Source organism: Gadus chalcogrammus, chromosome 17 (assembly GCF_026213295.1).
Source record: "Gadus chalcogrammus isolate NIFS_2021 chromosome 17, NIFS_Gcha_1.0, whole genome shotgun sequence".
Classification (NCBI taxonomy): Eukaryota; Metazoa; Chordata; class Actinopteri; order Gadiformes; family Gadidae; genus Gadus; species Gadus chalcogrammus.
The window spans coordinates 8,776,539-8,794,038 of NC_079428.1; the positions used below are offsets into that span (position 1 = coordinate 8,776,539).

At 46.2% G+C, this 17,500-nt stretch overlaps 1 protein-coding gene across 1 annotated transcript in view; it reads left to right on the forward strand.

The window, feature by feature from the left end:
- Positions 1–17,500, forward strand: part of dock11 (dedicator of cytokinesis 11) — a 79,828-nt gene that overhangs the window by 36,032 nt on the left and 26,296 nt on the right. The window contains exons 20-35 of the mRNA XM_056576065.1: positions 704–827; positions 1,305–1,429; positions 1,613–1,696; positions 1,929–2,018; positions 2,219–2,340; positions 2,801–2,870; positions 3,338–3,463; positions 4,293–4,364; positions 5,610–5,756; positions 6,180–6,263; positions 10,212–10,323; positions 11,594–11,632; positions 12,266–12,453; positions 16,255–16,368; positions 16,594–16,672; positions 17,410–17,498. Coding sequence (XP_056432040.1) covers positions 704–827; positions 1,305–1,429; positions 1,613–1,696; positions 1,929–2,018; positions 2,219–2,340; positions 2,801–2,870; positions 3,338–3,463; positions 4,293–4,364; positions 5,610–5,756; positions 6,180–6,263; positions 10,212–10,323; positions 11,594–11,632; positions 12,266–12,453; positions 16,255–16,368; positions 16,594–16,672; positions 17,410–17,498 — 1,665 coding nt within the window. The remainder of the gene's footprint in view (positions 1–703; positions 828–1,304; positions 1,430–1,612; positions 1,697–1,928; positions 2,019–2,218; positions 2,341–2,800; positions 2,871–3,337; positions 3,464–4,292; positions 4,365–5,609; positions 5,757–6,179; positions 6,264–10,211; positions 10,324–11,593; positions 11,633–12,265; positions 12,454–16,254; positions 16,369–16,593; positions 16,673–17,409; positions 17,499–17,500) is intronic.

The following is a 17,500-nucleotide window of genomic DNA, read 5'->3' on the forward strand; positions in this document are numbered from 1 at the left end:
GTTGAAGAAACAATCGTTAAATGTTGTTGCTTCATTTGTGAGATGTCAGTGAACTGCCCTTTCTGTAACTTTCCATGCTCCAAGTCGTATTTAGACTCTAGAAGAAGCCCTCAAGGTAGGGTTTTTATGATTCAGTGTTGGCGGGAGTGAGAGTCACCCTATTAACCAATGATGTGTCATTTCCTGTGCCAACCCTATCACTATGTTTCACCAAAGACGAAACAAGGAGTAGGAACCCGGGTAAAATATATTCACGTGATGATGCTGCCCCCTGGGGTGAAATGTAGTCATTGCTTTGGCTCATCAGTGGATGCAAACACAAACCTGTGATAACTTCACGTTACACTATCACTTTTTAGTTTGGCTTGATTCCACTATTTTCTATTTTGCCATTCAAAAGCAGGTAAGGGTCAGGGTGTCTTGCTCAGGGAGGCCTACAGGTCAGGCCAGACTCTAGGTGTGGTGGATCCTAGATGATCGTTTGCAGCCTCCACAGGCCTTTAACAAAGGGGTGTGGCAGTAGGGACAAAAAACAACTCATTCAATGAATTACAGTCCCGCCGAACTTTATAATGGTTTTCATTCTACTGGCGATAATGAACGGCCTGAGCTACACCCGTGGTCACCCCTTCTATCACTCCTCTGTCATAAAGGCCAATATCCCCTCCCCCTCCCCCGACCCCCAAACCCGACACGTGCACAGATCAAGATCGAGCTCCCGGTGCACGTGCACGAAAAGCACCACCTCCTGTTCACCTTCTACCACGTCAGCTGTGAGTTCAGCAGCAAGACGGCCACCAAGCGGCGGGAGGGGGTGGAGACCCTGGGTGAGTCTCTGTCCACGCGCGTACGTGTACGTGGTGTGTGTGTGTGTGTGTGTTTGTTTGTGTGTGTGGCCATGCGCATGAGTGAGCGCGTTTCCCATGAAACCAAATCAATTCTTGGGTTTCGCAAAAGTGTGAATGTCCATGACGCCCTATGACCATAATAGGCAACACAAATGGAAATTGAAGTGACCTTAGTTACCCTAGGTGGTGTTAGTGTTGAATAATGGCTACCCTTGGATTTGTGTTGTCCTAGTGTCGGATGGTAGACGGTTTGAGGCCTCCACTCTCTCTGACACTTACAATCCCTACATTGGCGCCTACATTTAAGTTTATTTTTTACCATATTGCCAACATCTCATATTAGTCACATGTCTGTATAATATATATATATAAATGTCATGCATCCAGTCATGCATCAATGTGTGCATGAATAACCCTCGGTTCCACCCTTCTTCCCCCCCCCCCCCCCACCCCCAGTGGGCTACTCCTGGAGCCCCCTGCTGAAGGACGGGAGGATGCAGTCAGTGGAGATCCAGCTGCCCGCCTCCGCCACCCTGCAGCCCGGGTACTTGGGGGCGGACCGGGCCCAGGACGCCAAGAAGGTGGGGAAATCCTAACATGACAGTAGAAAACATTAGAAAAAACGTTCAAGAAGCCATTCATTGATTCTCATGATTTATTTTCAGCATAGTAGAGTATTTATGCCCCCTAGTGGTCATCAATAATATAATGCTGCTTTATATACAGAAGAAGCTGGACAAAATAACTTATTTTTTTCGACATAGTCCCAACCGGACATCAAGTGGGTGGAGAATGCAAAGCCGCTGTTCAAAGTGAGAACGAGATTGGCCTCCACGATATACACCCAGGTAAGAACAACCAGAACACTCTCGTTCACATTCACACCAATCCCCACACAGCGCCTAGATGGAGCTCCGAGTTAGAGTTATATACTTTATACTTTATTAACATCAACATGTATCACCACTTGTTAAAGTGACGGTAACTACAGTATGTGTGTCTCAACTTGTTTGGTAACTATTGTATGTGGATCTTAACTTGTTTGGTAACTATACTATGTGTATTTTCTCTCAACTGCAGGACCTGCATCTCCACAAGTTCTTCCAGCACTGCCAGCTGATGAGGAGCAGCCCTGAAGGGAACCCAGCCGAGCTCATCAAGTACCTAAAGGTGAGGCACTGAGGTTCCCGCCCACCTCCTCGCTCACATCTGGTTTAGGTTCTCATCGCATGGTTGACACCGCCACAGGTGTACGAATGGGTGATTGTTAGGCAATAATGTAAAGCTCTTCGAGTGGCTCATGGTTTGAAAAGCGCAATATAAAAGCAGTCCGTTTACCGCTAAAGGAACCCCTGTCTCCGTCTCTACAGTGCCTACATGCGGTGGAGACCCAGGTCATGGTCAACTTTCTGCCCATCATACTGATGCAGCTGTTCGAGGTGCTCACCACGGCAACCAAAGAAGCCCACGACGTGGCGGTCAACTCCCTCCGGTCAGTGCCGTCCGGAGCGCTCTAAACGTCTTTCGGGTGGGAATGTCTAAGAAGGCCTGAAACATGGGGATTGTGAATTTCATCTCATATTTGAAGCGCGGAACAAAAAGGAACTAGAATCCTGTTGGTTCAATTAAAACCAGGGTGTAGCGGGATTTATTGTTTAGTTCAGTTCTACAAAAAGGGCTAGTTTATTTTCGATGTCAAAATCCAGGATTTTCTTTAGCATCCGATGGAAGGCGTCACAGTGCTTCGGGCTCAGGTCTCATCACGGGGTTCTGTTAGCATAGAAGGTCAAAAGGTCGGGATGGACTGATTTTTTCCAAAAATTCTAAACACAGAAAAAGATTCTAATTGTATGTTTTTGTGTGTGTGTGTGTGTGTGTGTGTGTGTGTGTGTGTGTGTGTGCGTGTGCGTGTGCGTGCGCGCGTGCGTGCCTGCGTGTGTCTGTGTCCTCAGGGTTATCATACACATAGTATCCAGGTGTCAGGAGGAGGGGCTGGAACACTACCTGCGCTCCTTCCTCAAGGTTAGAAGCACACACAAACACACAAACACACACACACACACACACCGAACACACAAACACACACACACACACACACACACACACACACACACACACACACACACACACACCATCTCGCTCTCCTTTTTCCTGCTTATCACATGTCTTATTTGATTTCAAAGTTCTGATATTCACAAAAGCAGGTTGGAGTTAGACAGGTCGTTACGGAGCAGGTAGGGGTTAGACAGTGAATACATAGCCCAATTAGGAGAAGGTAGAGATATATTTTTCTGGGAGGCCTGCAGGTTAGACAGGTTGGGATTCCAAATAACCTAGCCACTACATACAATTCTACCCAAGGTTTAATCATTTGATCTCTTTTGTCTCAATAAACTCTGGTTTGGAAGGTTGTCTCTTAAATGGCAAAAAAAGCTGAATATACAATAAATATAAAACAAACATCGGCCATGTATTGTTTTCCCACCCAGTATGTGTTTGTGACAAATTGCTCCACAACCGTGAGCTCCGCCACCACGCATGAGGTGCTGGCAACTGCCGTCACCGCCATTCTCAGGCAGACAGCCGACGTCAACACCAGCAACAAGCTGCTCAAGGTATTCCATTCGATTCAATTCAATGACCAACATCGACCACTAGGAGTCGCTGTTACACTCGCTATTATTATTATCAAAGTGACTGTTGATGAATGCATGCACGTGTCAAGTTTCTGATTTTACTTTGCTCTGCCTGTAAAAAGATATGATTATGTGTTGATTTTTTGCTGAATAGTCAAATATAAAAATAAAGTTAGGTCATGATATAAGTCTACATCTATTTTCACTTAAAAGGGTGTAGACTTCTTCCATTTTAAACACCTTTCGGCCATGGCAATATTAATAATGATGCTTATTTATGAAGTAAGATGTAAGTTTGAAATGAAATCAAGGAAAGCTGATAAGGATGTGGGGGTACATCAGAAGAAAAAGGTACAGAAACATAAAATGAATAGAACTTTCCTATTCAATTATAATACCAACAATGGCCAGGACATGGTGTCATTTCCCTCATAAATAAATGCTCAAGTAGCTTGGAAAACTGGAAGTAAGGGGAGAAGGAAACCCTTGCACAACACTGCTCAGCGTTCTCCTTCCCTTGATTGGGTAACAAATTTCAATAGTGCTCTTCCTGTTACACCACAGTTGAAATCCTGTTCCTCCTTCCTGACCTGTTAAATGTATGTGGATTCACAATGATAATAATGACCAGAATGCTGTTATCAACAGCGACTGGGTCCCTAGTGATGGACCTCTAGTGATGGGCCCCTAGCGATATGCCCATAGCAATGGGCCCCTAGTGATTGGCCCATAGCAATGGGCCCCTAGCGATATGCCCTAGTGAGGGGCCCCTGGTGATCACCCTCTCTGTCTCCCTCTCTGCTTCCAGTACTCCTGGTTCTTCTTTGAGACCATGGCCAAATCCATGGCCCAGTTCCTGCATCAGGGAAGTCGCATTAAGGTGAGTTGTTGTGCTGCCCTTCCCTCTGGCTCACACCTCGCTCCTCCAGGCTGAGACCTGTTGGAATGTTGCTCACGGCCGGGGGGGATAAGCACCAGGAACAGGAAACTCATGCAATGGAAATTCACCCCCCTCTTCTCATAAATTACATTCAAACGGAGTTCGACCAGGATCAATCCATTGAAGGGCACCAGAAGGGCCGTTTCAGGGAATTTGGGGGCCCCAAGGTAGACTTCGGAGCCGGGGGGGGGGACGGGGGACTGCAGTGAGTGCGTACTACAGTGAGAGTTTCAATGAGCGCTATCAATTAATCGCCTGTCCCCTCCCTTGTCCGTTCCATTTGGAAACATGTTTGGTCAATATGTTTTTTTTTTTCTTGTTTCATATAAATTCATTAATTAAAGGCGCCACCATAGGGCGCCCTCAACACATTTGCCGTCCTAGGACTAGGTCGCCTGTGCCGATCGCAGATCAGTTTGTCGTTGCATTTTATTCATAACCAGTCGTTGTCTTGGGGCCCCAGGCCAGCTCGGGGCCCCAAGCAATTGCTTGGTTTGCTTGCCTTCTCACGACAGGCCTGGGCACCAGCTCTGCTTTGTTACCCACTATATAAAGGGCTCCCCACCTTTGACTTGAGTCTTACCGTTAAATGCTGCAAAAGTCCTTTCGTGGGACAACTCGTATGCAAAGGGTAATTATTAGGAAAATACAAATGCAGTGCCAGAAACCCCTTTATACACAAGGCCATGGCTGTGGAAAACAGTGGAAAGGTAAAATGTATTTAGCATACACAAATTTACACAAATCATCCATGGAGAACATGTGATGGGTCGCACAAAGCGACAATATTTTGAATTAAATAACAAGCCATGACATTGTATTTACTGGAATGTCTATTAATACATATCTCCTATAAAAAGAAGAACGTCATCTCTACCCAAGATGTTGTTTTAACAACGCGTCATGCTGGTTCAGATCCTTGCAAGGACACCAAGTTATCTTTGTTTGTGGGTGTGGTTTTCTGTGTTTGGGTTTGTGGGTGCGGGTTTGCGGGTGTCAGTGCGCATGGCGATGCTCAGGTGATGATTCATGAAGGCTGTTAACATTTGGTAATGGAAACCAAGGAGCGAGTGCACTATTCTGGAGCGCTGTATTTATCATTTCACTGTCACTGATGTCGCCCCTCCTTGGGGCCGGAGGGTATCTCGGTTCACGTTTTGGCGGTGTGTTTCGGGGGGGCCTCAGATGCCGCGCAGCCAGCGGTTTCCAGACAGCTTCAACCAGGCGCTGCAGTCCCTGCTGCTGTCCATCATGCCCCACATCACCATCCGCCACGTGGAGGTCCAGGAGGAGGCCCGCTGCATCAACCTAAGCCTGGCCGTCTTCATCAAGGTCTGACCCTGAGCCCTGAGCCCTGAGCCCTGAGCCCTGAGCCCTGAGCCCTGAGCCCTGAGCCCTGAGCCCTGAGCCCTGAGCCCTGAGCCCTGACTCGGCCCCACCACACCTGATCAGAGCCCCGCAAACCTAGGACACACATAAATGCACAAACACACGCACACACGCACGCATGCACACAAACACACACACACACACACACACACACACACACACACACACACACACACACACACACACACACACACACACACACACACACACACACACACAGACACTCCTCTGCTCAGTCACTTAATCCGCTATAATCCTATTGTTGGGACCATTATTAACACGCCATCAGGTATTTAACACACCAAAAGAATTTTAAACCGGTCTCTCTCTCTCTTTCTCTCTCTCTCGCTCTCGCTCTCTCTCCAGAGGTGCCTCTCCTTCATGAACAGAGGTTTTGCCTTCAGCCTGATCAACGACTACATGTGTGGCTTCACCCTGCATGATCCCAGGGTAAACACACACACACACACACACACACACACACACACACACACACACACACACACACACACACACACACACAATGGTGCAAAATATCTACTGTATGTTGGCACCATATGTTTGGACATATGTTGTGCAATGTCAATCATGTGTTGACATCGCACAACTTATGTTGTACGAAAGCAACTTTTACTGTCGACACAAACGCATCACACCGTTTCCTGCAGTGAAAGTAGCAGTTGTAATGTAAGCCCAGTTCAGACCAAAGATTCACCTTGCAACGACTTGCAACTCGCAACTCCTTGCGACGCCTTGCAACGAGACGGGCTGCGACGTTCTAAAACTGGACCTTGCGATTTGACATGTTCAATCTCTGGCGACTCCTTGCAACTCCTTGCGATGCCTTGCAACTCCTTGCAACGGCTTGCAACGACCCGTTCACACCGCCCCTGCGACGTTCTAAAACTGTCTCGTTGCAAGCCATTGCAAGGTGAATCTTTGGTCTGAACTGGGCTTAAATGTCATCTACGGTTGGTGGCGAGTCGGAATGCGTTACTAAACAAAGAAAAAAAATGTGTAACGACTTACAAAAAAATATGTAACGACTGCAACTTCACACCCTATGGTGGCAGTTGACTCGTGTTTACAGCCCGTAAAGTTCGCCTTTGCCTGTGCAATCAACGTGAAAGATAAGATCAGGAGCACGGCACCGTCTGGGGCAGGGCACTCAGACCTAGCCAGGCATGTTGTGTTGAAACGTATTGAAATCTGAATGGCACTTGGCATTGTTGTTGAACATCAAACAGTGCTAGATTGCAATGGGATCAACAAACAACAGAATGCCTTCTTTTTCGAATGAATTCTTTTTTCAAACATGTCCAACAACAGGTTGTCTCAGTAAACGTGTCAAGCATAGCAAATATAAATAAAGTTAGCAGTAACCAAGAGGCAGTGGAAGACTAGCATAGAACATATGAACATTGCAAAAACACAAGCAGCAATCCCTGCGACTAAAGGCGGGGAATATGGACAGTATGAGTGTGTGATCAACGCTCCTTTATATACTGACAAAGCCACGGTCTGGGAAAGGATTGAGGCCGCACCAACCACCATGACATCCCCTCAAAGCTCCTCCTTATCGAACAGGATATCACTCAGTACGCCCCCCCCCAGAGACTGGGATCACCCTGCATGAACCCCGGGTTAACCCATACACATACACACACACACACACACACACAGACACACACATACAATGGGGAAATAACAACGTATGTTTGCACCATATGTTTGGACATTATTGTTAACACATCACATCGTTTCCTGCAGCGAAAGTAACAGTCGGAATATAAAAGTTATTTAAGGTTGGTGGTGTGTCGGAATGCGTTACTAAACAAAGTCCACCTTATGTCATGCTAGTACACGCTTCCTCACTTCAGTAAACACAGCGGACAATCAGTAGTGCTCAACACACTGCAGGTGGACACCATACATCTAACGTAACTGGAAATAAATGTCCCATCCACCAACCATCATTCTATTAATATCTTTGCCACACTAAGACCACTAAACTGTCCATACTGGTTATATCTTCCATAGTGTGCTCGTATCTATACTACTGTAATAGATCCTACACACTTCCTTCTCTGTGGCCTCTGGGCTGAGCCGTCGACAGGTCAGGGTATGTCTCTCAACTGGCTTTTGGTTCCACCAAGGAAAGCTTTATCTCAATGGAATAACCAAACAACAGAATATTTTCTCTTTCGAATGTGCAAAAACAACAAAGAGAAGAGACAGAGACGCTCGACCCTGGGTGAAGGTAGAGTTCCACTTCCTCCTTCTTCAAACCGGTCCCGATCATTCAGGTCAAACAGGTCGAAACATGTTTTCTCAACGATGTGAGGATCACAGATAAACACTTCGTCTGTTGCTCGCTGCTGGCACTGCCCTCGGCCCGTGACTCAGCACCCAGCTAGTCTCCACGGCGGCCCCCAGAGTTTCGAGGTTCGCTGAACACATGAATGAAGGAAATTTGAACGGAAGATAACAAACCACGACATTATCGATATCGCTGGCCATGTATCGCGTATCATATTGTGAGGCACCGTGGGATTCCCAAACGTAGTAACCATAGGCATCCTATAGACGCAGCATTGGCTGCTGGGACGCGAGAAATGCAGTCGCCATCTTGAAGTGGTGATGGGGAGTCAGGGAGTAGCATAGAGTCCGAGGGGAGATTGGAACAGAGGATGTATTTCTGCTTTGGGAACACAGTTTCGTATCGACAACCACCATTCAGACTTGTTATCATTGGTTGTGTCTGTGTTTCATAAGATTAGGCTGCACCACATTGCCGAACTCGCCTCTCTTGAACTTCAGAAAGGAAGCACGAGAAAGAAGCTATGCAAAACAATCCTCTTTCAGGGTTTTAATCCCACACAGATATTGATATTTTTTACATTCATACTGCCTTGCATACACTACATGCATTACTGCTTTTTATTGTATTTTGAATTTCACTCATTCTGGTCTGATCATTTGCCTGTATCAATTCCCTCCTGCAAACTCCAGTCCATTCCATCGATCCATCCACAAATAAACATTCATTCAACATTCATATATATCAGCTGATTTGTATCATGACACATTTTCATTTAAGGCAAAGTATAAGGCAATACTTTCTTAACAGTATAATTGTAACCATGATTTAAATGGAGTCATTCAAGTAACAATATTCAAATACTTACATTGTTGGGTAAGACAGAATTTGGTTTTATCTGAATCCAGTGAAACAGATTGGTGGTTTTAGCTGATATAAAAACTTTCAGGTGTTTATATGTTGTTTAAGTATTTGGCAGACGCTTTATACCAAGGCAACATACATAAGAAATACATATAAAACAATCACTGTAAACATTATAATAATTTAAGGAAAGAATGTTAATAAAAGTAAATACAAAACATCAATACAAAGTGTCAAGACAGTAAACTGCTGCTGCAGCCACAGTCAGAGATAGTCTATAAGGTAAGATATATAGATATCAAATGTATTCATACATTGTTTATGTAGGATATATATTGTAGCGGGCCAGTGGGTGTGGGGTTTCCACGCTGCCAAGTCGGATAGATAAAATGAGACAACACCGAGAGCAGGTCCAAAGCCGAATGGTTTATTTATCCTTGTAAACGAAACCAGGGTGGGAAAAGGGTCAGTACAGTATATGCCGCAGTACAAATGTCCGTCCAACCCCTTCCACCTATCTCTCTCCCTTAGGGCGTTCCACGCTGCCAGGCGATCACACAGATCCTGCCGGTCCTTTGCTAGCCCTAGCTTCTCTAGCCTTTCTCCCCTTAGCCTTCCTATTCTTACACGACTGTTTGCTCGCCCTCTTAAGCCCCAGGACCCCTGCTTAACGATCCCCAGGTTTGCCTTGTTAAAGGGAGGAAGTCCATATATGGCTTGGGGGTGGAGCCAGCAGGTTGCCAGACCTACCACTCCCCTCACTCCTCCCTGGCGTCTGCCACTATTTGTATATATAGCCTAATCATTTATTGTTTCTTCAACTTAAAAATAGCTGACCGTTTTTTCCCCTTCTCTGGGATTATGTTCCCAGTTTTGATCTCGGTCGCCTGGTCACTTATAGCATATAAGAATATTCTATTAATGTTAAGCCAACTATGAATAATAAAACACGCCAAACCATGTGTCCTTTATCATAGCTACACGTATGACAAAAAAACGTGTGGAAATCAGTGGTATTCAGTGAGGTATGATTGATTAAATGCGCTGACAGTTCATTGCTCCTGCCAAACGGATTGCACTGAGCGGACCGGATCACCACTCCAAGATGGCGGCCCGCGTCTCGTCAGCGGCAGTAGGCAGTAGCGTTCGATCGTCCGTCTATGATATAGGATGTCTATGCTAGTAACCACCGGTCACTGCCCCCCCTCCCTCAGGTGCTGACGGAGATGAAGTTTGACTTCCTGATGACGGTTGGAAACCACGAGCACTTCATACCACTTAACCTGCCCATGGCCTTCGGACGCACCAAGCTGCAGAGGGTGCAAGGTGAGTGTGTGAGTGTGTGTATGTGTGTGTGTGTGTGTGTGTGTGTGTGTGTGTGTGTGTGTGTGTGTGTGTGTGTGTGTGTGTGTGTGTGTGTGTGTGTGTACGTGTGCGTGTGTGTTTGTGTGATATTCTTTGTGTGTATGCATGCTGGTCTCTCTGTGTGTGTTTCATGGTTTGTGTGTGTGTGTGTGTGTGTGTGTGTGTGTGTGTGTGTGTGTGTGTGCGTCTGTTCAACCCCTCCCCTTCTTAGGGGAAAAGCATTTCTTGGAGGACACTTGTGATGAAAAATCTCTAATGAGGTCACATTCATGCCCTCCTAAGAGATGCTAAGGTTCATACTCCCAGAGTATGAACCTTAGCATCTCTAATGGGGTCATGAATGTTTATCACTTTTTTAGTGTTTGTCACACTGTAGAACCAAACTAGAGCACCCAAAGTGTTCACGGGGTTTACTCGGAGCCTGGTTCATCAATAATACCCATCTTGGCCACAGAGTACACAAAAGCAAAATAAGGTACCCCCTTTCAGTGGGAGAGAGGAAGGAAGCCCCCTTAAGGCGGGGGGAGAACTTACACACAGCGGGGTGAATTCACTTGTAATAATGGACACTTTTTTATCATGTGTGCTAATATTGGTCGGATCCATTGCTCCCAAGCACCTAATAACTCCACAAACCACCACACCCATACCAACTTACAGCCCCCCCCACCCCAACTCCCCTCCTTCATCAACATCACCACCAAAGTCACACCAAAACCAGGTCATGTGATGTGAGGCTGCACATACTTGTCTTGGCTGTACCTCTCCCCCCCTCCCTTCCAAATCTCCATCCTCATTAGTGAGCGGTCAATCGTTTGGGCGTCTTGCTCAAGGATGCCTTCAGGTTATGCCGGTAGACATTGGGGTTCGAACCCAGAACCTTTGGTCTGGGAGAGAGGAACCCCTTTACCTACCGACCCCTTCACCCCCATACTATGGTCTTCAACAGGCAGAGATGTGATGGTAATGGGCCAACACAGGTGTGTCTCACGACGTCCACCATGGCCCCCGGCATACCCACACACCCATGGTCGTTTGAATGAGCTGAACCTGTTTGGCCCCTACCTCAACACCTCTGTCACGAGGGCCTCTCCACCCCCACAGTCACGCCATCAAACCACCCCCGCACTAAAGGCTCCACGTGCATGGACTGTTCATATTTACTTTAATTTCTTTCACCCCCCCCCACCCCCCCTCCCCTCCTTCTCTTTTTGTTTTTGCCTGGGGTCAGATTTAATTTCGTACGCCTCGGAGATGTTTGGCACAGTAGGTAGGTGGCCCGCAGCGTACGTTCACCGGTCCGCCGCCGCCAAGCAGACTCCTGTTTGCCTTGTTTTCCCCTCTCCTTCCTCCGTCCTCCGCTGGCTTCCCCCCCCCCACGCTGCGACCGACGCATCCCCGCCGCGCCCATGCTAATGCTAGCGCCTACCGATGCTGCTAGGCTAGTCTTCCATACTGCCCAGCGATGGCTTGCCAGGATGTGTGTGTGCACTGGGAGGGTTGGCTGTTGGGTCCACACACTGGAGCACACGTCTCCTCCTTCTCGCTTGGCGGCCTTCATACTTCCTCCACATCGAGGATATCTTCTCCCTCTCTGCCCGGGGGTCCCTTTCGTCTTCCGAGACCTGGCGACAATTCGCCCTCTGTGTTTAAATGTGGGCGGAGTCGAGGACTCCTTTGGCGAATGGCGAACCTCCCCGATTGTTTTCTCTGCATGATAAATCAACGCTGTGGTCGGCCGCTCTGGAGACCTGTGTGGATGTGATGTCGACCACTCGGCCTGCGTCACCACTCTTGCCACCGCTCATTGACCAACGGACTTGCCCGTTGGAAACCACAGGGACAAACCCCGCTCTTGTCTGGTCTCTGACCTCTGACCCTTGACCCCCCCCCCCCCCCCCAGACCAGAACCTGGAGTGCAGCCTGACCGAGGACTACTGCCGGAACCACTTCCTGGTGGGCCTGCTGCTGCGCGAGGTGGCGAGCGCCCTGCAGCAGCAGCGCAGCGCCGAGGTGCGGCAGGTCGCCGTGGCAACCCTCAAGAACCTGCTGGTCAAGCACGCGGCCGACGACCGCTACACCATCTACAAGGTGAGTAGCACCTTCAAACCATGGATGTTCCCCCGCTCACCGATCCACCCCCAACACTACAGGGACGGCAACCGAAACAAAACAGCAGCCAGCCACACACACCACGTCGTTAAACACATACAATGCAATCAATTTAAATAAAGCACAGAATAAGATAAAAATACAAATAAATCAACGCAATACAGAAACTTGAGCACCTGTACTTCAGCCTTCCAGTGTTTGGACATGGTGTTAGGGAGCTCAAAGGTCAGGGGTCAGCCCCAGGAAAACAGATCCACGCAGAGAGGTATGGACTGAGTCTGTGGGAAGAGCCGGTCAACCATTAGAGGAGGAAACCAAGGGTTGACTCTTAGTGTGGACTTGATTTGTTCTAAACAAGGTAGGTTTGAGGTTTCGTTGTCGGTCCCTTTGTTTGTGTGTTGGAATGAGGATTGGGTGGAAATAGAAATTACTTCCTGTTATGTACACTTTCTTTGTTGCTGTTGAGCCATCGTAGATTGAGGTGTTTACCTCGTTCTACATCTCACGTGTAAGATGGTTGTCGTTCTTGGAATATTGTTGAATTTTGGCACGTCCTTTCAGAAAATTCTTGGCAGGCGATAACCAAGATAATCTGTCAATCATGCAGATGGGAGTTGTTCATCGTGAGACGCTGATTGGACAACTACGCATAACTTGGGTTATTTATGGGGATCTATTATGTGTTAGGTAATGGGTGTTTGATTCATGGAGATTCATGGTTTTGCTCTAACAACATTTTGTTGTTATCCTGTAACAATGACAAAAATCAACTGAACTGAACTGAACTTGAAGCCATGCTGGTAAGGGGGGCGTAATACAGCTAACAAGCAGGAATATCAAAATGCAGACCAGATGGAGAAGAAACAAGGAGGTAGGAACCTCTTGACGCTTGATTCAAGATGGCTTCCCTTTTTGGTCCGACTATCATTGGACATTGACATACAAGGACACCCGTATATAGCCTGGCATCGCCAGAGTAGTGCAGTTAGTCTCAAACCTCTCATTTCATTTTTTATTTCCAACGCAGCACGGAGCGACAAAAGAAACTCTTTCTTCTCAACAATTGCTAGAAGTGTAGTAATTCATTTTTCTTTTAGTGAAAATATAACATCCAGTTCGTTAAATACTGTCTCCTGGATTTGCTTGTTGCCCGGGTCTCAAAGGAGGGCGGTCAACAGTACTTTTCTCCTCTCCCAGGCTAGCGGTTGTAGCGTCGGCCCAACTGTTTCATTATCTCCATCGTTGTTGGACTAACATGTGTCATGTGCACTAAACCAGTCGGTTATGCAAACCCCTGAGGGGAAATATGCAAATGCAGAAACGTGTTTGACAAGAAATACATATAATCAGACTGTTTGTCGTGACTTGGCGTCTGAGAGATAAGGAAGTGCGTGCTAGCCAATGTCTGCACGCACAGTTTAATCCTTATTACTGTGCACATATGTTTTTAATGCTGCTGTCTGTCTGCCGTCTGTCTGCTGTCTGTTGCCATACTGTCCACTTCCAGCTCAACAGCTCAGCGAGACATACTCTGTCAACAACCAGCGTGGTTGGGTGCTGAGTGATGTTTCAGCTCGATTGTGGCGGTTACATTAGTGGAACAAACTAAACAAACGATCAGTTCCACAGAGTACATAGAGATAAGGATGAAATGGAATGTAAAACCAAATAATAATAAACCAAAAATACAGTTTAAACTGTATTTTTCATTTTTACCAATGATCAAGGTTTGTGTACACACCACTAATTTAGATTTAAAACTGAGACTTCCATAAGTGGTATAAAAATGTATGTGTAATTAAGTGTTATTATTATTGTGGTTGCAAAGCAAGCCACACGATTGTTATCAGTAGTACGTAATATAGTAATATAGGGTATTAGTATATGCTACACGTACATGTGCTTGGTTCACTATCTCGGGATATTGGGCTATATCCCATGATTCAGATCTCAAACTCAGGATATTGTTTTCAGCGCACGTGACACGCGATTCCCCACTATTCACTTTGCTTTCGGTCGTGCATATATCAATGCAGTGCGCATGTACTGTAAGGGAACAATCATTGAAGTCAGTTTCTTATAATATTCATATTTAATATTGAAAAAGGTCCAAAACACTAAAAACCACCAATCCTAACGTGAACACTTGAGAGTTGTCGAATGAAATAGGCATATGTAGATCAGAAGTACTTTGGTCTCCAAAAGGTTTGGAAACGCTTTGACAACAGGGGTTAGCTCCGACTCATTGTCAGTAATAGCAGGGGAACACCCCGCCCTGTTTATAGAACAGAAACTTAGTCTACACTGGTTATATCTTGAACGCCCCACAGTCTACTGCTGTTTTAAAAAAAAAATGTAAGACTTATCTTTCTAAAAAAGCCTTTTGCTAATTTCCCTTTTACTGTTTATGCATTATATGCTTAAACAACCCGTTTTATTTTTTTTCCTCTCTCTTAAACTTAGCACTTTGAGATTTCTGAATGTATAGTGCTCTACAAATTAAATATATTATTATTATTATTATTTTATTATTATCTTACATAGTTGGTTAATATTCTACTGCAATAAATCCTACCCACTTACTTTTCTGCTTCCCTGCCTTATTTGATATGCTGAATCTTTTTGGACGCATCATTGCCAAGTTTGGTATGCAAAATCCTCAATAGTGCCCGACCTTATGGTATTATATTCCTGCGTACGTAAGTACGTCACGTTTTCTGGAACGCCGCCATTTGCACGACCGATCTCGCCAAGTATGGCCGCCCACACCGCTCATCTGAATGTTAGAGAGAGACAGAGATATATCGATTTTAGGCTCTGATCCTTATTTGTTATCCCTATTATTTTTTTTGTCCATTAGTATGCTTGCCTCAAATCAATCTTCATGACATATATATTTATTTAGTCCACAACCCCTCCCCATACAGTGGAGATATCTTGAAAGCCTTCAAGAGCACTGATGCATACCAATATGCTGTGGCTGGATGGGTGAAGGACGCTAAAGCGAGGCACTTGGCCACCAATATTCTTTATCTGATAAGGGCAAAGTTAAGTACTATATATTTGTGACTTCTTGTGAACAGTTTGTGGTGGGTTACTATCATTGATCGTTGAAATCAGTCATCAAATCATAGACTATAATTTCGCCGGGGACGCTTAGGACGAGTTTTCTTCAAGATTCATTTTGTACCCACAACAAAACCCGATTTGAATTATTATGGATTATTTTGGACAATGAAGGACGTATTAATACCAATACTCTTTGGCTGGGAAGATGTCAACATTGGGTATATGGAGCAGAACATAGTGGGTCATATGTCAACGTTTTTTGTATGCGTTTTATTCATTAGTAAGCTACATGGATATGCCATCTTTCAGAACCTTTCATTACCTGCACTAAAGAGAATAAAAGAGCGCATCCTCATTGTTTGATTGTGGTCGTAGGTGTTGTTGTTACCCCTGAAATCAGTGGGTCAGTGGGTGGGATCGCTCGTCAAGATGGCGGCTCAAAGCTACAGTGACGTCACGTGAACCTTATGAATTGATTCTGTTAAAAACGGCAGCGTTTTGCAACGTATGATTCTGCAAATCAACCAATCAGAAGTCCCCATCAGAGAACGGCAGTGACCTAAAAAATTGGTGCGCCCATCAAGGACATCCCCCTTAAGTAATGTGTTAGTGTAATGTTTGCGTGGCTGTATCTTTCTGTACGTCCGCAGTTAATCAAATGGCCTTTACAGATGTATGTTGAGTACGGTTTTCCTGTTTTTTGGTGGCTAGAACCAGCAGGCCCGTATCTGCCTGCTGTATCTTCCCCTCGTGGAGCTGCTGTACCAGAACCTCAAACAGCTGTCGGCACCAACCTTCACCGCAAGCCCTGGGACAGGACTCAACGTGAGAGCACACGCACAACCACTCACCCAGCTCCACCCAGCTCGGTCCCAAAAATGGGTTCAACACAAATGGAAATTATATTCAGAATCCTTTCCTCCTGGCATTCGTGTTTTGACTCCCCTGACTCGTGTGTGTGTGTGTGTGTGTGTGTGTGTGTGTGTGTGTGTGTGTGTGTGTGTGTGTGCGTGTGCGTGTGTGTGTGTGTGTGTGTGTGTGTCCCTCTAGGGCTCCAGGGATGACCTCATATCCTCCTCCGGGTCGGTGGACAGCAGGAGAATCAGCACGGCCATCGACCGAGACCACGGTGAGAGAGAGCCTCACTGCCTCCGCCCCCCTGATCCATACACACTGTAGGTACAGGGGCGTAAACAGGAGATTAGGGCTCCAGAAAAAGGACATTTGTGTGGGCCCCTGGATATGGGTCGCAGCAAAGGGCCAAGCAGTCTCTGTTCTCGCTTAGCTGACATTAAAATGTAGCCTATTTCACTTCATGAATGCAGATGTATTGTGTAGGGATGGGGATCAAACCCGGTTCTTTCAAGGACCCGGTTCCACTTTTTCAAAACCCGAAAATCATTAACGTTTGGGCTTATCGATACCACTATCGAGTCCCGTCGTTCATTTATTTTTTTCTTTATCCCGTAGGTCCTGTAACGTAATGTTGTGTCTCTTGAGTCGCGTCACGGCATTTAAATCAAATCAATCCAATCACTGCAGCGTGTCCACCAATGTTTTTGAATGGAATTGAAAGCAACCAGGTATTACAAGTACAACATGGGAAGTCTTGCAGTTAACTTTGCTCGCGAGGATGGCTGAACGGGTGAAAATCACTTATTGTAAAGGGGGGAACACAACCTCAATGGCCAAGCACATTAGCATTGTGCATCAAATAAAGACCAAATGCAGTACCTTCGACTGTCCCCGAGTTGAAAAGACTCCTCCTGTCTCCTCCTTCTCCTTTATGTATGTGTGTGTGTGTGTGTGTGTGTGTGTGTGTGTGTGTGTGTGTGTGTGTGTGTGTGTGTGTGTGTGTGTGTCCAGGTTTACTAGCTCAGAACGGCCTACTGGTTAGGAGGGAGGACTCTCGCGGCTCTCTGTTCATGGACCCCGGGACCCCTGACAGCACAGAGGT